This window comes from Neoarius graeffei, chromosome 19 (genome assembly GCF_027579695.1).
Source record: "Neoarius graeffei isolate fNeoGra1 chromosome 19, fNeoGra1.pri, whole genome shotgun sequence".
In the NCBI taxonomy this organism is placed as follows: domain Eukaryota; kingdom Metazoa; phylum Chordata; class Actinopteri; order Siluriformes; family Ariidae; genus Neoarius; species Neoarius graeffei.
In genome coordinates this window covers 33965846-33988103 of record NC_083587.1, presented here as the reverse complement: position 1 = coordinate 33988103, position 22258 = coordinate 33965846, and the positions used below count along the sequence as shown (strand labels likewise).

Genomic DNA, 22258 nt, shown 5'->3' with positions numbered 1-22258 from the left:
TTTAGCACTGCAGTTGTCATGAACAATTTTGCACTCAAGTTTCCATCAATGAACAGTTTAAAACTTCAACAAAACAGACTTCATGTTAAAACTATAATGAATTTCCTGGTTACACAGTTATACTTTGTGACTCTACAGGACACAGTTGTAGAAGCGAGTTATTTATAATCACGCTATCTGTTATCACCCAAATGAGGATGGGTTCCCTTTTGAGTCTGGTTCCTCTCGAGGTTTCTTCCTCGTGTCATCTGAGGGAGTTTTTCCTTGCCACCGTCACCACAGGCTTGCTCATTAGGGATAAATTAGGGATAAAATTAGCTCATGTTTAAAGTCTTTACATTTCTGTAAAGCTGCTTTGCGACTGTCTTTTGTTAAAAGCGCTATAAAAATAAACTTTACGATATTGCATGGTTGTCAAGACATGACGTCGCAGACGTAAAACTTCCGCACTAGCAAGCGACAGTGACAGTCTGTAAACAAACATGACTGCCAGGTTTGCTTCGTTAAATACGGACGATTTTGAGAGAATTTTGAAAGAAAAAGACATGTTGAACACCCGGAAGGAATATGCATGTCTAATAATAATATTGGCTGGATTTTTTCATGGTATATCAGATATATTCCATTCAGCTAGCATGATATTGAACTCCTCTTCAACTCGTTCAGTGTCATGCTAGCTGAATGGAATATATCTGATAGACCGCGAAAAAAAGTCAGCCAATATTATTTAATGATATAATTTCAGCTAAAATAACAAAAACGTTACCATTGTCCAAATATCGGTGGATTTGGTTGTATCGATCCTGTTTCCGTGGAAACCATGTACTTCACGTAACAATTCTTTTACTTATTTTTAAAATATTTTCTCCCCTGCATTGCAGATCTGGGCCGAATGTACAACCTTGTCTCACGGATCACGGATGGTTTAGGGGAGCTGAAGAAACTCTTGGAGACGCACATTCACAACCAAGGCCTGGCAGCCATTGAGAAGTGTGGGGACGCGGCTCTCAACGTAAGGCGGCAGAGTCAGAATAAAAGCAAGATTTCTTTCTGAACATTTTGAATGATTTCTGCACGACACAAAAATATTTGTATCTTTGAGCTTTGCATCAGGTTGATTAGCAATTCGGCACGAATTGGACAGCAGGGCAAGTCAGTGGCATAAAGATCTAGTGATTTATGGTTATAGACTTAGAATAGGAGATCTTCAGTTGAGTAGGTACAGTAAGTATAGTTATGGATGGCTCTCACCAGCATCTGTACTGAAATAATTACACACACAGATGGATGGGGTAAAATTTCAATGGCTTGCATGAAACTATTTATCTCCCTTTTCTACATTGTGTATAGGGGGATCAAAATACTAGTTTAGAAAAATTTTTTACAAATTAAAAACGTCGCTGTGACGTATAAGAATTGGCCCCAGTTGCAGTCAAACCCATCAGTTAATTCTGGTGCAATTAGTTGAATGCACTTCAGGACAATTGCAGAACGTTAAACAAAAGCATCATGAAGACCAAGGAGCTATCAAAACAGTATGTGACGGACTTGTTTTGGAAAAATATAAATCAGGGTTTGGTTATAAAAATATCTCAAGCTTTGAACATCCCACAATGCATACCGTAATTCTATTGAAAACAGAAAGAACATGTCACAATCCGGAGAACGAGAGCAGGCCGTCCACCAAAAGTGAGGGAAACGATGGGTAAAGATGGGATTAGTCACACAAGCACCAGTTTCAGTACTAGGTTGTAATGCTACAACATGTGGAAAAGTTCAAGGGGGGTGGGTAGTGTAAATGACTACAAGGCGCTGTAAATCACATCCTCCTGAAATGGCATAGTTAATTACAGCCTCCTCAAGCCAACACTAACATCCTGCCTTTTGTGAAAAGGAAGCCATTTGTTTCCAATTGTAAACGCTCACTGAAATGCTTTATTTTACTCGCAGGATCCTAAAATGTATGTACAGACAATATTGGATGTGCACAAGAAGTACAATGCGTTGGTTATGTCGGCGTTTAATAACGACGCAGGCTTTGTGGCTGCTCTTGATAAGGTTTGTATTCTGCATTTTGTCATGTTTTAGTTTGGGTTTATGGGTTTTGAACTGGTTGCTTCAAAACAAAATGTGTTCCTTTCTGTAGGCCTGTGGGAGATTCATCAACAATAACGCCATTACAAAGATGGCTCAGTCCTCCAGCAAATCTCCAGAACTGCTGGCCAGATACTGTGACTCCTTACTGAAGAAGAGGTGAATACTTGGCTGCTTTAGTATTCTCTTTACAGTTACTGTAGTGCGCTACCAAGTGGGGAAATGTTCAAGGTACAGTGTCTTGCAAAAGTGTTTGTCCTGTTTTGTCGCATTACAGGCTGGAATTAAAATGGATTTTTGAAGGGTTGGCACCATTTGATTTACACAACGTGTCTACCACTTTAAAGGTGCACATTGTAGTTTTATTGTGAGACAAACAATAATTAAAGATGAAAAAAAACAGAAATCTGGAGTGTGCATAGGTATTCACCCCCTTTCGTATGAAACCCCTAAATAAGAGCTGCTCCAACCAATTCACTTCATAAGTCACATCATTAGTTGGTTAAGATCCACCTGTGTGCAATCAAAGTGTCACATGATCTGTCACATGATGTCTGTATAAATCAACCTGTTCTGGAAGGACCCTGACTCTGCAACGCTACTAAGCAGGCAACATGAAAACCAAGGAGCCTCCAAACAGGTCAGAGACAAAGTTCTGGAGAAGTATAGATCAGGGTTGGGTTATAAAAAAAAAAAAAAAAAAATCCCAAACTTTGAATATCCCAGGGAGCACCATTAAATCCATTATAGCCAAATGGAAAGAATATGGCATCACTACAAACCTGACAAGAGAAGGCTGCCCACCAAGACTCACAGACCGGGCAAGGAGGGCATTAATCAGAGATACAACAAAGACACCAAAGATAACACTGAAGGAGCTGCAAAGATCCACAGCAGAGATGGGAGTATCTGTCCATAGGACCACTTTAAGCCATACACTCCACAGAGTGCGGCTTTATGGAAGAGTGGCCAGAAAAAAGCCATTGCTGAAGAAAACCCATTTGGAGTTTGCCCAACAGCATGTAGAAGACTCCCCAAACACATGGAAGAAGATTCCCTGGTCAGATGAGACTAAAATTGATCTTTTTGGCCATCATGGGAAATGCCATGTGTGGCGCAAACCCAACACCCTGAGAACACCATTCCTACAGTGAAGCATGGTGGTGGCAGCATCATGCTGTGGGGATATTTTTCATCTGCAGGGACAGGAAAGCTGGTCAGGACTGAAGGAAAGATGGATGGCACTAAATACAGGGCAGTTCTGGAGGGAAACCTGTTTGAGTCGGCCAGAGGTTTGAGACTGGGATGAAGGTTCACATTACAGTAGAATAATGACCCTAAACATACTGCTAAAGCTACACTGCAGTGGTTTAAAGGGAAACATTGAAATGTCTTGGAATGGCCTAATCAAAGCCCAGACCTCGATCCAATTGAGAATCTGTGGCATAACTTGAAGATTGCTGTACACCAACACAGCCCATCTAACTTGAAAGTTGGAGCAGTTTTGCCTTGAGGAATGGGCAAAAATCCCAGTGGCTAGATGTGCTAAGCTAATAGAGACATACCCCAAGAGACTTGTAGCTGTAATTGCAGCAAAAGGAGGCTCTACAAAGTATTGAGTTGGGTGGTGAATACCTATGCACACTTTTTTTCATCTGAATTATTGTTTGTGTCTCAATAAAACAATAATTTGCACCATTAAAGTTGTAGGCATGTTGTGTAACTCAAATGGTGCTAGCCCTCCAAAAATCCATTTTAATTCCAGCTTGTAATGCAACAAAACAGGACAAACACCAAGGGGGATGAATACTTTTGCAAAACATTGTAGGGCTGAGGTAGCCTGGGAAATCCCATGCTGCTTTGCACAATCGTTCCGATCTGAAAAGACAGCATGGAAACTATGGTCTAAAGGCTCGCCTGAGTTAGGGAGCCAATCAGAGAGTGGGGAGGGGTGGAAAGACGGTGACGCGTACTACTCGACAAACAGAAGCTTGTAGTTTATTTGGGACTGTTTACGGATCACATTTAACATGGCGGCGAGCGATACGAACCAAACTTTCGATCAAGCTTTAGACACTGTTCTGAATAGTTTAGAGCAGTAATCGTTCGGTGCCATTGTTTTCCTATTTTTGTTTTGCCTTCTCTTTCTCTTTCCTTCTCTTCTTCGCCTCTTTGTCTTCTTCATCGCTCTAACTACGTCACCGGGTACAACTGCCATGATTGGCCATGGGCTACGTATACGCCAAATGATAGACATTTGCAACGTCCAATAAACGGCCGTTGACAATCGTAAACCACACCTCCCCTACGAGAAATTCAATAGGCGGATTCCAGACCATATTTCACTTGTGATATGGTCTGGTGTTAACCAGACTAGGGTTGAGGGGTCTGTGGAATGAATATTTATTGACTGATTGATTGCAGTGATAGCAATCACAACCCACCATTATCAAAGTTATTATACAGTGGAGCGCCGTTATAATACGGATCGCTATTACACGAAAACCGTTGTAACCTGGTCAGCTCGTTGCCCCCCCCCCAATTATCCAGATGAGAAAGACTGCGTGATATTAAACATAAATTAATTCAGCTAAAGTATTTACGAAGTCAAAATTGTTTACTCATCCTACTTCACCTTGTATCCATCTCATTATTTTTATCCCATTTTTAAACTGTATTTATTTAAACATTAATACTTCCACCCAGCAGGGCGCCGGCCAAACGAGTGTGTATGTGGCTACACAGACTTTTGGAGAGCAGGTGACCTGAGGCTACGTTTTAATTGGAAGATTCAAGAATTGGCCCTGAACACGCCTTCTTTTATTAGCAGCCAATTGGAATCGTTTTTTAAGGGTTTTCTATGGAACTTCATATTTGCAGCTCATTAGACCAGAGCTTTCACAAGATGGCAAGTTCAAGTGGACCTGCGGAGAAAGAAAATTCTGCTATTTCTTTCCAGAAACATCCTTTGACACCGGAAGAAAAAAAAATCTCTCCGAACACATAAGCGTGCAAGACGTGAACACATGCGGATGTGACGGGCAGCAAAATATTTTATGATATGTTATTTATCACATTGACAGTCAGGAAGTGGTTTTATCTCAAAAATAAAGCTCAGAGAATGTTTTCTGCTCGAGCTGTGCCAGATTTTCCATCCCGTTATAACACGGATTAACTCACAACACGGTCAGATTCTTTGGATCCCAACTACCATGTTATAACAGCGCTCCGCTGTATTTATTAATCATTTCTTATATTTATTAGCCTGTTTGTTCAAACCTCAATAACAAGTAGGAACAAAAATGTGTTGTGTAGGTGGAAAATTAATAGCCTAATATTATTGAACACGGGTGGCACGGTGGTGTAGTGGTTAGCGCTGTCGCCTCACAGCAAGAAGGTCCGGGTTCGAGCCTCGTGGCCGGCGAGGGCCTTTCTGTGCGGAGTTTGCATGTTCTCCCCGTGTCCGCGTGGGTTTCCTCCGGGTGCTCCGGTTTCCCCCACAGTCCAAAGACATGCAGGTTAGGTTAACTGGTGACTCTAAATTGACCGTAGGTGTGAATGTGAGTGTGAATGGTTGTCGGTGTCTATGTGTCAGCCCTGTGATGACCTGGCGACTTGTCCAGGGTGTACCCCGCCTTTCACCTGTAGTCAGCTGGGATAGGCTCCAGCTTGCCTGCGACCCTGTAGAACAGGATAAAGCGGCTACAGATAATGAGATGAGATGAGATTATTGAACACTTTTGAATAATGAGGCTAATATTTGAATAGTCGTATTATATTTATATTAGAAATCTGTACTGAGGGAGAACATGGAACTGAATGTAGGGTTGAAGGGGTTCCTGGTTGTAAAACGTCTCACAACATCTGCATTACAGTATCTGTCCTGCAGTGTGTTCTATAAAGTGGGCTGTTAAGCTCTTTTTTCAGTTTTCATTTTAAAATGCTGGGATGCGATTTCTTCTATATGTCCCGCCCCTATCCAGGCGTTCCCCAAACTTTGATATGAATATGCTGCTTTGAGGAGAATAAATCTGTGGTGATCTGTTTGTGTGCCCTGATGCGTTTCAAAGTTACTGTTGTTCTGACATTTAGCTCCAAGAACCCTGAGGAGGCAGAGCTGGAGGACACACTCAACCAAGTGGTGAGTCTCACACGCACTAAAACATCGATCTTTGAACAACAGACTGGCACAGCTGTCGAAAGATATGTAGCGGAAGTTCATCATGTCTGACTGTTTAAGATATTTTTAAGTTCGTTTCTTAGACAAGGATTTTAAGATCGTTACCTTGTTGACAGTTTCAGCGTGAATCTTCCGCCTTCCTCAGAACTGTCACCAGATGTCAGGTGGTGACGTGCCTTATCAGCTGATGTTACGTTACGGAGGCGTGAACGTCCTGTCCGATTTGACAGGTAGTTCACGCCTCCTGCTGTCAGGTCGCTCCCCCAGGACGGCGCTCCAGGTGTGCGACAGCGCGTACGCTCCCTCATCCCGGTTTATCGTCCTTTGTGCCCGCTTGCGTATCTCCACTGCCTCTAAAATCCAACGCTGGTATCTATTTTCTTCCGTAACGTAACATCAGCTGATAAGGCACGTCACCACCTGACATCTGGTGACAGTTCTGAGGAAGGCGGAAGATTCACGCTGAAACTGTCAACAAGGTAACGATCTTAAAATCCTCGTCTAAGAAACGAACTTAAAAATATCTTACAGCCGTCTAAAGGTTTATGTATTTCTTTTGTTTAAAGTGGAATTTTGATGTAGTTACACTTCATATCTGACCGACTACTCCCACACATGGGAGTAAAAAAAAATAAATAGAAATCTCACTTCTGTCTTATGAGTCTTGTAGGTGATATGACAATATAATACTGATATCATGATGAATTATGTCACAATATGTTTTGTTTTTCCTGAGATGTTGTGCCATCACATCTTGTTCATTTTTTAAAGAAATTAAATTACAGATTGGAATCAGCTGATTTAATATTAAAATTACTTCTTAAACCTTGAAAAAGGGGATTTTTTTTTCTTTTCTTTTTTACATTTTACAATTTTAGTGTTATTTTTATCTCCCGCTGGCCGAAAGGCCCGAAGGAGGGTTGTGGCAAAGTCCGTCCCGGAAAGGGTTCTCGCCTTCTGAAATCAACTCCTCTCTCAATTTTTGGTGGAATTTGACCAAACTTGGCAGAAGGCTTTGTTATAGGACAGTAATACGCACATTGCAATTACATTTGCAATATATTGTAGCGGGGGATATCATGCTCTCAGAGCACTCTTGTTTACAAATGATATTTTTAAGTATAAAAATAAATCTTTTTTTTTTTTGTATTTGCACCAAAGTTTTTTAATGCAACACTTTGTATCGTTGCTGGTCTATAAACAAGCTTATATATCATGATAAACATCATGTATCTTAGAAATACTTTGCGGAACGATGGTTGTGTCATATCGCAGACCCCTACATGCAGGGCTAGCCTGATGTTCAGCTCATCAGGCCGTAGGCCAGGCTGGATGAGATCATGCGTCGTCCGTCCGTACGTCTGTCATCCGTCCACAATTTATAAAAATCACTACTCCAACGACAGGATTGATCAGATTTCAATCAAACTCGCATACTATTCCCCAGATGGGTGTGCATAAAAATTGTCAAGATGGTGGCGCCACCTGTCATATTTACGATTTTATGGCCGTCTGAAATTTTTGGGTGACTCGTCACATTAAACGCTACTCTTCGTAAACTGCTGGGACGTTTTCATTGCAACTCACCCAATGACATACCAACAAGAGTTGTTCACCAGGTGGTGCCACCTGCCATGGATGAGGCTACAGAGAGTCATGTCAAGTCAGAGTCCTTCCCGCACCATTGAATGTGATTGTTTGGTGGCGCCGATCTCCGTTTCGTAGCCCTCGGCCTAGTCTTCTGGTAATCGCGAGAGTTTGACTCCCCACTCGCATCTGTATTGCAGCATGTCTTGCCAAATGGCAGTAGGCACCATTTTTATGACGGTCTTTGGTATGACCCGACCGTGAATAGAACTCGTGATCTCCCGATCAAGAGGCGGACATGCTAACCACTAGGCCACTCGCCGCAACATAGAGGTCACATGCAATTTCACGAAAATCACTCCTCCTCCCGCAGGACTGATCAGATTTTGTTCAAACTCATATGGAATGTTCTCCAGGTTGGTGTGTATAAAAGTTGTCAAGACGGTGGCGTCTTGACATTTTATGGGCGTTTGAAAATTTTGGCTGACTTGTCACACCAAACACTACAATTCCTATTCTGCAAGGATGTTTTCACTGAAACTCACCCAGAGGACTCTAAAGATACTGTATATTCCAACGAGAATTGTTCATGGGGTGGCACGGTGGTGTAGTGGTTAGCGCTGTCGCAGCAAGAAGGTCCGGGTTCGAGCCCCGTGGCTGGCGAGGGCCTTTCTGTGTGGAGTTTGCATGTTCTCCCCGTGTCCGCGTGGGTTTCCTCCGGGTGCTCCGGTTTCCCCCACAGTCCAAAGACATGCAGGTTAGGTTAACTGGTGACTCTAAATTGACCGTAGGTGTGAATGTGAGTGTGAATGGTTGTCTGTGTCTATGTGTCAGCCCCGTGATGACCTGGCGACTTGTCCAGGGTGTACCCCGCCTTTCACCCGTAGTCCGCTGGGATAGGCTCCGGCTTGCCTGCGACCCTGTAGAACAGGATAAAGTGGCTACAGATAATGAGATGAGATGAGAATTGTTCACCAGGTGGCGCCACCTGCCATGGATGCAGCCACACAGGGGTCATGTACAATTTCACAAAAATCACTACTCCTCCCACAGGACTGATCGGATTTCAAACTCGCACACAACAACAGTGGCTGGTATGAGCTCCAGCCTCATTGAGGCTATTTTTTATTGTGGTGTTAAAAATCAAATGATCGCTTCCTTTTGCAGATGGTGGTTTTCAAATACATAGAAGATAAGGACGTTTTCCAGAAATTCTATGCCAAGATGTTGGCTAAGAGGCTGGTTCACCAGAACAGCGCCAGTGATGACGCTGAGGCCAGTATGATCTCCAAATTAAAGGTTTGTATGATGATAAACTTAAAACGAAAGCTTCTTGATGAAAGAGTTTGGAAATTTGCTTGCATTCATGTTTATGAAACCAAGAAAAAACCAGTGCTGTTGCTGTACATATTGACAACTTGATTATCGATTTTGTAATGTGGATCTGGAACCGTCTTTTCTCTGCAGCAAGCATGTGGTTTTGAGTACACATCCAAACTACAGCGCATGTTCCAGGACATCGGTGTGAGCAAGGACTTGAACGAGCAGTTTAAAAAGCACCTTTCAAACTCTGAGCCTTTGGACTGTAAGTGCACGTCCTCATGGGAACAGGCCATTTGCAGGAATTGGTCACGTGTCAATTTTTCCCATAGCAACAAGCCCGTGGTGGGCAAGTTAACTTGACATTTCTTGACAACCATAAGCGTTTGACTGGCGATGCGAAGCAATCCATTTCTATAATAGCTGTTTTTACCTTTTCTGCTGTCTTTTTTTACCTGAATTTTCGTGTGTACTTGGAAAAAGTTTGTGGTTTTAACTTCTGTTGTAAGTTAAAGCGAATCATTGGCCGTAAAAGAGAGTTTTTTGGACTCAAGTTGGTCGCCGCCAAAAGAAATTCACGTGCGAAATGGCGGGTTTCTCAGGTATGTTTATAACTTATAATTTCTCCTTTTCTACCTTTATCATTTGCTTAATGTGTGAAGATTCTTGAAAATAAATACAGATATATCCGCCATTTCGCACGTGAATTTCTTTTGGCGGCAACCAACTTGAGTCCAAAAAACTCTTTTGCGGCCAATGCGGCCAACTTACGACAGAAGTTAAAACCACAAACTTTTTCCAAGTACACACACAAATTCGGGTCAAAAAAGACAGTAGAAAAGGTAAAAACAGCTATTATAGAAATGGATTGCTTCGCATCGCCAGTCAAACTCTTATGGTTGTCAAGAAATGTCAAGTTAGCTTGCCCACCGCGGGCTTGTTGCTATGGGGAAAATTGACACGTGACCAATTCCTGCAAATAGCCCATTGGGCTGCTTTTCTAGCCTCCTTTACATCTCCTCATATTTGTGTGTCTCAAAAAAAAAAAAGTCGTTTTCTCAAATCATCCTGCTTCTTTGTTTGTCTGTATCTTTCCTTCAGTGGATTTTAGCATACAGGTTCTCAGCTCAGGATCCTGGCCTTTCCAGCAGTCATGCACATTTGCATTACCTTCCGAGGTAAAACACTGTATGATTCTCCAACTTTCACACACATTCAGGAAACTGACAGTATCACAAAGCCATATTAGTTCTGACTGCACTTTAAAGTAGGTCTGTAAAGATTTGAATAGGGCTGGAAAAATGATAAATTAGTCAGCTAATCCACCAGAAAAGAGTCAGCTCCAGTGTGCCTTACTGACTCGGCTAAAAAGCAGCAGCTAACATAATGTAATAACTCGGGCTGTTGATCAATTAATATATTTAATTGCGATTAATCACATTATTATCCATAGTTAACTCACCTTAATCGCACTTTTTTTTAATCTGTTCTAAATCTACCTTAAAGGGGCATTTTAAAAAAAAAAGTTTTTGTGCAGTGAGAGTGGACAGATCTGTTTGCTTTATGTAAGCGTATGTGGCCAGGTCAGGAAGGATAAGGCCGGGCACAGCGACAATTATTTTTGTGCGTATTTTATTCCCCCACTGCATTTAAAAAATAAAACCACGTTAACGTTATCATTTTGAGGGTTTAGCACAATTCAGTGTGAACAAAACAATTTAGTATTTTCCTCCAGTTCTGTCCTTAACTTCCAGCCTCAAACTATACAGTAAACTAAACTAAACAAACTCAGTCATGTGGACTCTGGACACCAGTCGTGGCTCTCTTTAAATAAAAAAAAAAACAAATACAAAACCCAAATAGACACATTTGTTAAGCCACACAGCTCATAAAGATGTTTTCCAGTAAAATACAAGAACTCACTGGTACATTCATCAGCAAAAACTGCATTTATAAACACTTTCTACATCACTCACACATTTCTCAGAATAAAACACATTCCATCCCTGTGTCTGAAATCGCTTCCTACTCACTATATAGGGCACTATATTAGTGAAGACGCCATTTTGGAGTGCTGTCCGAAACGATAGTGAGCATTATTACACCCTACATAGTGCACTCAAAGTATCCCACAATGCATCACGAAAAGTAGTGTACAACCGATGCATCATGCACTGCAGTCGCACTGAAAGAAATCAAATTAAAAGCCTCAAATGTGGTTTAATTAAAGGCAGCGGCACAGAAGAAAGTATTCAGCCTTGATTTAAAAGAACTGAAAGATGCAGCAGACACAAAGTACTTTGTATTTATTAATGCGGGAAATACGCTCAGTATAATATATGCATTTATCACAACAAATACATGCGTGTATTTATTATTTTGAAAACCCACCAGCCAACTGATCTGGCATGTTTTAAATTGTGCGACATTAATGACGTAAATAACGGCACGACGGAGTAGTGTCCGAAAGTGTTTATTCATTTTATCAATGAGCTCACTATATAGTCCTCTATATAGTAATTCCCTATATAGTGAGTAGGGAGTAGTGAACAAGTGAGTGATTTCAGACACAGGGACTCTCTCTCACTCCATTGTGCAGCCTGCATGCTTGCTTACACACGGACCTGAACACATCATCTTTTCTCCCCTCTGGATCATCAAAAGCATATTAAAAAACACATTTTATGTAAACAGTCAGAATGCAACAATATAAGTTGATTCTGTACATAAGTGCACTTTATCACGACTTGCACCAACCAGCTACTCGCTACATCCCTCGCTCACGCTACGTCATTTCCTGATTTCCCAAACTACACAGAAGAGAGCACAGAACACACATGCGTTAATCGAATGTCAGAAAAAAAAACGTGACGTTAAAAGGAGTTTGCGTTAACACGTTATTAATGCATTACAGTGGTGCTTGAAAGATTGTGAACCCTTTAGAATTTTCTATATTTCTGAATAAATATGACCTAAAACATCATCAGATTTTCACACAAGTCCTAAAAGTAGATAAAGAGAACCCAGTTAAACAAATGAGACAAAAATATTATACTTGGTCATTTATTTGTTGAGGAAAATGATCCAATATTACATATCTGTGAGTGGCAAAAGTATGTGAACCTTTGCTTTCAGTATAGCCTCGGTCACAACCGGCCGTACGTGCTCCTACGGCCGGTCTACGTGCAAAAAACGCAAGAAACGCACGGAGGGCGCGCGTGTGACGTGCTGATTTTCGAGCCGTAGACTGGCCGCAGAGGTTCTTTGTCATGTCAAACAAACTCTACGGGCGCTTACGTTTTTTTCAGGTTGCAAGACAAACTTACGGCCAACGCGCGTCTTTCTCCATGAACAAAAAAAACGCAGCGATTTGGGAAACGCCAAAAATCGCACGGCCAACAAATCGTACGTCCGGTTGTAACCTAGGCTTATCTGGTGTGACCCCCTTGTGCAGCAATAACTGCAACTAAACATTTCTGGTAACTGTTGATCAGTCCTGCACACCGGCTTGGAGGAATTTTAGCCCATTCCTCCGTACAGAACAACTTCAACTCTGGGATGTTGGTGGGTTTCCTCACATGAACTGCTCGCTTCAGGTCCTTCCACAACATTTCCATTGGATTAAGGTCAGGACTTTGACTTGGCCATTCCAAAACACTCACTTTATTCTTCTTTAACCATTCTTTGGTAGAACGACTTGTGTGCTTAGGGTTGTTGTCTTGCTGCATGACCCACCTTCTCTTGAGATTCAGTTCATGGACAGATGTCCTGATATTTTCCTTTAGAATTCACTGGTATAATTCAGAATTCATTGTTCCATCAATGATGGCAAGCCATCCTGGCCCAGATGCAGCGAAACAGGCCCAAACCATGATACTACCACCACCATGTTTCACAGATGGGATAAGGTTCTTATGCTGGAATGCAGTGTTTTCCTTTCTCCAAACATAACACTTCTCATTTAAACCAAAAAGTTCTATTTTGGTCTCATCCATTTTTCCAATAGCCTTCTAGCTTGTCCACGTGATCTTTAGCAAACTGCAGACGAGCAGCAATGGTCTTTTTGGAGAGCAGTGGCTTTCTCCTTGCAATGCTGCCATGCACACCATTGTTGTTCAGTGTTCTCCTGATGGCGGACTCATGAACATTGGCTAATGTTAATGTGAGAGAGGCCTTCAGTTGCTTAGAAGTTACCCTGGGGTCCTTTGTGACCTCGCCGACTTTTACACGCCTTGCTCTTGGAGTGTTCTTTGTTGGTTGACCACCCTTGGGGACGGTAACAATGGTCTTGAATTTCCTCCATTTGTACACAATCTGTCTGACTGTGGATTGGTGGAGTCCAAACTCTTTAGAGATGGTTTTGTAACCTTTTCCAGCCTGATTAGCATCAACAACGCTTTTTCTGAGGTCCTCAGAAATCTCCTTTGTTCGTGCCATGATACACTTCCAAAAACATGTGTTGTGAAGATCAGACTTTGATAGATCCCTGTTCTTTAAATAAAAGAGTGCCCACTCACACCTGATTATCATCCCATTGATTGAAAACACCTGACTCTAATTTCACCTTCAAATTAACTGCTGGGGCGGCACGGTGGTGTAGTGGTTAGTGCTGTCGCCTCACAGCAAGAAGGTCCAGGTTCGAGCCCCGTGGCCGGCGAGGGCCTTTCTGTGTGGAGTTTGCATGTTCTCCCCCTGTCCGCGTGGGTTTCCTCCGGGTGCTCCGGTTTCCCCCACAGTCCAAAGACATGCAGGTTAGGTTAACTGGTGACTCTAAATTGACCGTAGGTGTGAATGTGAGTGTGAATGGTTGTCTGTGTCTCTGTGTCAGCCCTGTGATGACCTGGCGACTTGTCCAGGGTGTACCCCGCCTTTCGCCCGTAGTCAGCTGGGATAGGCTCCAGCTTGCCTGCGACCCTGTAGAACAGGATAAAGCGGCTAGAGATAATGAGATGAGATGATAATATTTTTGTCTCATTTGTTTAACTGGGTTCTCTTTTTATCTACTTTTAGGACTTGTGTGAAAATCTGATGTTTTAGGTCATATTTATACAGAAATATAGAAAATTCTAAAGTGTTCACAAACCACTGTAGTTCATTAGTTACGTGCATTAATACAGACTATGGGAAATGAACGAGGATATGATTCCTAGGGAAGCGACAACTGTGTAGCTGTAGCCTTTATCCTCTCTTGGTAAAGTTTGTCATGTAGGACAGTGTTTGTGACCTTAACAAAAGTCAGCAGGTGACTTTTTGACTGTTTTTGGCTGTGAGATGTGGATTTCTGTCCTCACATCAGAAGCAAAACGATTTGAGACAAATGGCTACTGATTTGTCCACTTTGTAGAGAGGAAGACGTAGCACATGGAAGCAGCTCTAAATCATATTGCATTTGTTCTGTAGAGGCTCTCAGTCTTTCATACTTTCATTGGGTTGAAATACTCATCGTATTGTCTCAGCAGAATATCTGACTGAACCTTACTTCAGGTTCAGTTCTTTATGCTTGAGAATACAACCAGGTTTTAAAAAATAGAATGAAAAGCTTGTTCAGAACATACAAATTCTCGACATGATTTTTCATCTTTTTTTTTTTCCTTCTTCTTCTCAGCTGGAGCGCAGTTACCAAAGATTCACAGCTTTCTATGCCAGCAGACACAGTGGGCGCAAACTGACGTGGCTCTACCATTTATCCAAGGGCGAGCTAGTCACCAACTGCTTCAAGAACAGATACACACTCCAGGTCAGACAGTGCTGTGTAAAACTACGATGTTCTACAGAAGCAGCGTGTGCATGGAAACATTAAGTATTTAATTTAACATTTCAGTATGCAGTGCCAGGTAGAAACGCAGAGGAAATATTTGAAAAGTGTGAGATTCACGGTCAGTCACTGTATAAGCCGACACAGTGGATAACTTTGCTAGTTTTAAGCATGTATTTCTAAAAAGACGCAAAACGATCTGCAAAAGAAGAAAATGTTAAGCAGGTATCAAACTTGGTTTAAAAAATGTCTAGAAATAGGTTTAATAATCACCTATTTGCAGAGGTGGACAGTAACGAAGTACATTTACTTGAGTACTGTACTTAAGTACACTTTCTTTGAGTGTCTGTACTTTACTTGAGTGTTGTTTTTTTGGAAAGTTATGACTTTAACTTCACTACATTTGAAAGGCAAATATCGTACTTTTTACTCCACTACATTTCTATCAAGGTCCTCGTTACTATGAAGCGGCTTTGAAAGTGGATGTTTTTTCTTTTCTTTTCTAGAACGTGTGATTTTTTTTTTTCGCAGGTGACGCTGAGACAGCCGATCAGTAATCACTAGGGTCACGTCACATCCATAGACTATAAAATCAAGTTCAATGATTTCTCCACAGCGTTATTTAACACGATCAGTTGATGGCAGAATGGAAGGAGGCGGTTCTTCTGGGGAAAGCACGCACTCATGGCTTTACCTAGAACTCATGTTTCAGTTTTCTGAAAGGATTAAAGATTCGTTTCGTTTTAAATGTTTGCTTTGTTTGTCGAAAACGAACCACATCACGGCCTACAAAAACTCACCGCCCGACCTGCGGCGGCATATTGAGGGATATAAACGTTTTATTCCAAGAGAAAGCTTGCAATGAAGTTGTCTGTGCTTTTAGAGCTAGCGATAACGTTGCAAACGTAGCTATGCAGTCTGGTTCGTCAAATGACTTTCTATGGATTTGCCCGCCAAGTTGCCATCGCCTTGTCCACGGCTAACGTTTACACATAGCTAGTTAACTTGGACACTCTTAGTTAGCATGTAAAAACGGAGTTACGCTAACATGAATCACGTTAACTTATCTGAAGTCCTTTCAGAAATATGTTTTAGCGTAATCTTGCCAAATAACCAGAATGTAGAAATCTTTCTTTTCTAGTAGCGTGAGCTACCCAATATGATTTCGAGTTTGAAAAGAGTTTCCTAGTGTCAGGTGGAGTTTCACTGACTAGCTAGCTTAACGTTAAACCACCGTGATGGCGCAGCATGCGTTCATTTTGTGAATTCACATTTCTGTATTTGGTAACAGCGTTAGGTTTTGTAAGCGTTGTGGCAGTAATACAACGATGCGTTGACAGAAAATGTACTTTTAATACTTAAGTATTTTTAAAAGCAAGTACTTCAGTACTTTAACTTAAGTAAAAATGTGACTGGACAACTTTCACTTGTATCGGAGTAACATTTGACCAGTGGGATCTGAACTCTGACTTAAGTACTGAAGTCGGGTACTTTATCCACCTCTGCCTATTGGGCTTATTGTAACCTTATAACAGGAAAAATCTACATACATTTGATTACATTCAAGATGCTTTCACTTGATGTAAATTTTTTGCACTGTTCTTCGTACATAATCAATTTAACATAAAAACGTTGATTAATTTGAGATATTGATTTCAAATCCAGTTCTTGAAATGTAAAATGTTTTGCATTTGATGTGCTTCTACTATGTATTCATATCATACAGATGTTTATATTTGTTTTCCTTTTCAGGCATCCACCTTCCAGATGGCCATTCTCCTGCAGTTTAACACCGAGAACAGCTACACTGTTCAACAGCTGGCCGACAGCACGCAGATTAAAACCGTGAGTAGCAGAACATTAAATCAACAACAGTCACTGCACCTATCACCATGGACGATATTTCTCTCAGTATAGGATACGATATTCAGAATTCAAGAGATTTGTCACATGCACAAAGACTCATTCATAGGGGTTTCTGTATTTTTGAATATTTTCTACATTGTAGACATAACAGCTATGAAATAACATCTGGAATTATGCGGTGAACAAAAAAAAAAAAAAAAGTGTTAAAAAGCAAAATAGGCTTCATATTTTAGTTTCTCCAGCGTTTACCTTGATGACGCTTTATACACTATCGTTATTCTCTTAACCAGCTTCATGAGGGAGTCACCTGGAATGCTTTTCAATTAACAGGTGCCTCGTCAAAAGTTAATTAGTGCCATTTCTTGCCTTCTTAATGAGTTTGAGATCAAACGATAAATAGTAAATAATAACAATATGGTAAACAGCCCTATTCCACAACTGTAGCAATCCATATTATATCAAGAACCGCTCAGCTAAGTAAAGAGAAACGACATCCATCATTACATGAAGTGACTTAATTAATAAAAGTAAAGAAAAACCACTGAATTAGAAGGTGTGTTCAGAGTTTTGACTGGTACTGTGTACCCGTGTGTGCGTGCGTGTGTGTGTACACACAGGTACATGATGTATTTAATAGTTATTCCAAGAAATCGAGTCGTACATGATCTGATAGCCGACAAGGCACGTAGCACCAAGCTGGCTATAAGCGATGTACGACGAGATTGAGTGGAATAACTTTTATTATATCCACATTCACTGGATTTTGAGAAACGGCATTTTTATTTTTTGCAAATTCGATAAATAAAAACTTTATACAAAACAGCTGACAAAATCATTTCCGCTTAGAATGGAAACAAACCGGCAAAATGACAAGAGCATCTCATCTCAACTCATTATCTGTAGCCGCTTTATCCTGTTCTACAGAGTCGCAGGCAAGCTGGAGCCTATCCCAGCTGACTACGGGCGAAAGGCGGGGTACACCCTGGACAAGTCGCCAGGGCATCACAGGGCTGACACATAGACACAGACAACCATTCACACTCACGTTCACACCTACGCTCAATTTAGAGTCACCAGTTAACCTAACCTGCATGTCTTTGGACTGTGGGGGAAACCGGAGCACCCGGAGGAAACCCACACAGACCATCAAATACTTTTATTTCGTATTTTGTTGCTTTTTTTTTTTATCCCCCGCTGGCGGAAAGGCCCGAAAGGGGATTATGTCATGGCGGCGTCTGTTTGTTCGTCCCGGAAAGAGTACTCACATTCTGAAATCAACTCCTCTCGCAATTTTTGGAGGAATTTCACGAAACTTGACAGGATTCTTTGTTATACTATATCGGTAATACGCATATTACAATTTCGTTCAATTCTGTCACATTTCATCAGAGTTACAGCCCTTGATTAACAAAATTATACTTTGACAGTTTCATGAGGGTGTATTAAGCACTTAGAGCACAGATTATAGTTGCCAGCGGGGGATACTGCGCTCTCGGAGCACTCCTGTTTTTGTATTTCTTGGGGTTTTGTTTTCAAGTAGAGTTTTTATTTCGTCCTCGGTTGGTTCAGCAACACGCTCCGCCATTTTGTTTTTATCTACTCACGGTATACGGGCTGATAACCTAGTAGTAGAGTAGCCAATCAGAGCATGTAATTGCTCATATCCAATGAATGTGGAGAGAATAAAATGGCATATAATATAAAATGTGTACGTGTGTATGACCAAAGTTTATGCCAGAAATAATTTATCAGCCATTTGATGCAAGTGTATTCAATGTTGCTCTACCCATGGTCACTGGATACGAGCAATCACTGCGCGCTTCGTCAGCTGTCAGCTCATGCACGACTCGATTTCGTGGAATAACCGTTAATTATTCTCTAGGAAGGAAAATAAAATGATCTTTGACATAAAAAATTGAATACCTCGATAAGCCTTGCGATATGTTATAATATCTGTAGTTTATTTCATGCTTTATGTTTTATTAAACTTGTGTTCGTTGTATTTATTTAACAGGACATTTTGGTTCAGGTTTTGCAAATCCTCTTGAAGTCCAAGTTGTTGGTAAGTAAGTGATAATCCCTTCTTTAGAATAAATCCATGATTTTTTTTTCTTTCTTTCAGAAACTCGGGCATTTTTACTGGTCTTTACACATTTTACAAAAAAATTATCCAGGATGCAGACTGGGTCCCTGTTGATGTCGGTATTATAATGTGAGATTATGATGATGGCCTGTTGGTTGGACTGGGGGAAAAACACACAAAGCAGGTTTTGGAAACTGAATGTTTTGGAGCTGGAGCGAATGAAACACAGGAGAGAAGCCATGATATTTTTTAAGTCTTCACGATAAGACTGCTTAACCTCCTAAGTCCCAAGCTGTTTTTTTTTACATGCATTTTTTATTTCTCTTTGCTATTTGGGCTTATTAGAACCTGATTAGAATAAAAACTAAGCATCATCTTTTGATAAGATGTACTTTTAGAGAAAAGGTATGTCCACATAAGTGGATTCTTGTTCCGAATTTCCATAAAGTGCTGTCCACGCATGTGACCGCTATGCCCTAGGAGGTTAAAGTAATTTATGGTACAACCTGCTATTAACACACACCCAAAATTGTAAATACTGTCTTTCTCACAGGTTTTGGAGGACGAGAATGCAAACGTAGATGAAATGGACTTCAAACCAGATACACTCATAAAACTTTTCTTGGGCTATAAAAAGTAAGGTTGTTTTCGAATGCCTTTTTATGGCTAAATGCATCTGGGCGTGTCGCTTTTTAAACGATATACTTCATGTAACTTTATTCACGTGCGAATAAAAGCCTTCATTAAACTGAGGCCAAAGAAATATATCTTCTCTCCGTGTTTACAGCAAAAAGTTGCGGGTCAACATCAACGTGCCAATGAAGACGGAGCAGAAACAAGAACAGGAGACAACACACAAAAACATCGAAGAGGACAGAAAGCTCCTCATCCAGGTGAGGAGAGAGAGAGAGACGACACAGTGCTATTCACTCATATAGACAAGTGGGGTTTGTTTACAGGCGGACTAGCTCGAAGAAACACCCGGCTGGGCGAGCTGTAATTGTAATACAGCTCAATTTACCGCTGAGCGGCCTAGTGGTAGCGTGTCCGCCTCTCAATCGGGAGATCGCGAGTTCTACTTACGGTCGGGTCATACCAAAGACCATCGTAAAAATGGTACCTGCTGCCGTCTGGCAAGGCACGCTGCAATACATATGTGAGTGGGAAGTCAAACTCTCGCGGTTACCAGAGGACCTGCCCCCCCCCACTGTAACCCTAGCTACATAATAGGCGAGAGGCCGAGGGCTATGGAAACGGAGATCGGCGCCGCCCTATGCGCCACTTGGCGTGGGAAGGACTTTGGCTTTTGGCTCAATTAAAAAAAAAAAAAAAAGTGGTTTCAGTCGCTTCACAATCAAATCATCATTGTAGATTATGGTCACAACGCCAATTCCAAAAATGTTGGGACGCTGTGTAAAACAAATAAAAACAAAATATGACGATTTGCAAATCACGGAAACCCGATATTTCTTTGAAAATAGTACGAAGACAACATATGAAATAGTGAAATTGAGAAATTTTATTGTGTTTGAAAAATCTATGCTCATTTTGAATTTGATACCAGCAACACGTTTCAGAAAAGTTGGGACGGGGGCAACAAAAGGCTGGAAAAGTTCTCATCTCATCTCTAGCCGCTTTATCCTGTTCTACAGGGTCGCAGGCGAGCTGGAGCCTATCCCAGCTGACTACGGGCAAAAGGCGGGGTACACCCTGGACAAGTCGCCAGGTCATCACAGGGCCGACACATAGACACAGACAACCATTCACACTCACATTCACACCTACGCTCAATTTAGAGTCACCAGTTAACCTAACCTGCATGTCTTTGGACTGTGGGGGAAACCAGAGCACCCGGAGGAAACCCATGTGGACACGGGGAGAACATGCAAACTCCGCACAGAAAGGCCCTCGCCGGCCACGGGGCTCCAACCCGGACCTTCTTGCTGTGAGGCGACAGCGCTAACCACTACACCACCGTGCCGCGCTGGAAAAGTTGTCATGCTTAAAAAAAAAAAAACGAACAAGAGTGCTGTGAGAGCGCAGTATCCCCCGCTGGCAACTAGGGCCATAACTCTGGTGAAATGTGACTGAATTGAACGAAATTGCAATATGCGTATTACTGACAATAGAACAAAGAATCCTGTCACGGTTCGTGAAATTCCTCCAAAAATTGTGAGAGGAGTTGATTTCGGAAGGAGGAAGGATGGACAGACGGTTTTTGAAAAAGAAAGAAATTTTGGTTTTGAACATTTTATTTTTCAAACACAATCTGATTCCAAATTGAAAGCAAATAGTGCACATGGATTTATAGACTAAAAGAAAACATTTAAAAAAATTAATCAATTAACAGACGGACGGTAGGTCAGTCGGTATTTACTTTTCGCACTGTTTTCCAGCTCATTGCTCAGGGTCATATTAAAGGTGACACCCATTTTCCACCCCACCTCTTCTGCCGGTCAATCAGGTAGCACTTTCCTCATGAATATTCATTCACAAAGGCAGCTTTCAAGCCATGAGTGGGGTGGCATCACCCCCCCCCACACACACACACTCTTAAACACACTTCAATTTTGATTCTTACTTTATAACGTTGCCATTCCTTCTCACAACACTTAAAAGGTGTTTAGAGACTGAAGACACCAAGTGATGAAGCGTTTCAGGTTTTATTTTGTCCCATTCTCCCTACAAGCAGGTGTTAAGGTGTGCAACAGTACAGGATCGTCATATTTTCATTTCAAAATTCGCCACACATTCCGTATCAGGGACAGAGCGGACAGGCGCCCTCTCCTTCCACAGCCATGCCTTTGTAATTTGTGCAGAATGTGGTTTTGTATCGTCTTGTTGAAATATCCCTGCAAAAGATGTCATATTAAAGGCAGCATATATTGCTCCAAAATCTCAATGTACTTTTCTGCATTAATGCTGTCATCACAGAAGTGTAAGTTACCTTTGCCAAGGGCACTGACACAACCCCATACCATGGATTTGTTGCTGGTAACAATCTGGATGGTCCTTTTTCATGGAGTACACGGTATCCAAATCTTCCAAAGACCTGGAATACTAATTCATTTGACCACAAAACACGTTTCCACTGTGTGGTGGTCCATCCCAGACGCCTTCGAGCCCAGAGAAGTCAACGGCGCTTCAGGACACCGTTAGCATCAGGCTTCCTTTTTGCAAAGTTTTAAGTGGCATTTGTGGATGTAGCTCTACTTCGGCAAGCTCTGCAATACAATCCTGAGTCCACGTGCTTATATCAGCTATAGATGAATGACGGTTCTTGATGTCTGTGGGATTGGAGATCACGGGTGTTCAGCTTAGGCTTGTGCCCTTGCCCTTTACATACCGACATCCCTCCAGATTCCTTCTGTCT

At 41.6% G+C, this 22258-nt stretch overlaps 1 protein-coding gene across 1 annotated transcript in view; it reads left to right on the top strand.

The window, feature by feature from the left end:
• The window catches only part of cul1b (cullin 1b), a 57260-nt gene that overhangs the window by 32689 nt on the left and 2313 nt on the right, over positions 1–22258 (top strand). Inside the window, exons 9-20 of the mRNA XM_060900020.1 lie at positions 882–1012; positions 1951–2058; positions 2147–2253; positions 6187–6235; positions 9029–9160; positions 9329–9446; positions 10283–10359; positions 14787–14918; positions 16689–16781; positions 18817–18864; positions 19439–19521; positions 19673–19778. Coding sequence (XP_060756003.1) covers positions 882–1012; positions 1951–2058; positions 2147–2253; positions 6187–6235; positions 9029–9160; positions 9329–9446; positions 10283–10359; positions 14787–14918; positions 16689–16781; positions 18817–18864; positions 19439–19521; positions 19673–19778 — 1184 coding nt within the window. The remainder of the gene's footprint in view (positions 1–881; positions 1013–1950; positions 2059–2146; positions 2254–6186; positions 6236–9028; positions 9161–9328; positions 9447–10282; positions 10360–14786; positions 14919–16688; positions 16782–18816; positions 18865–19438; positions 19522–19672; positions 19779–22258) is intronic.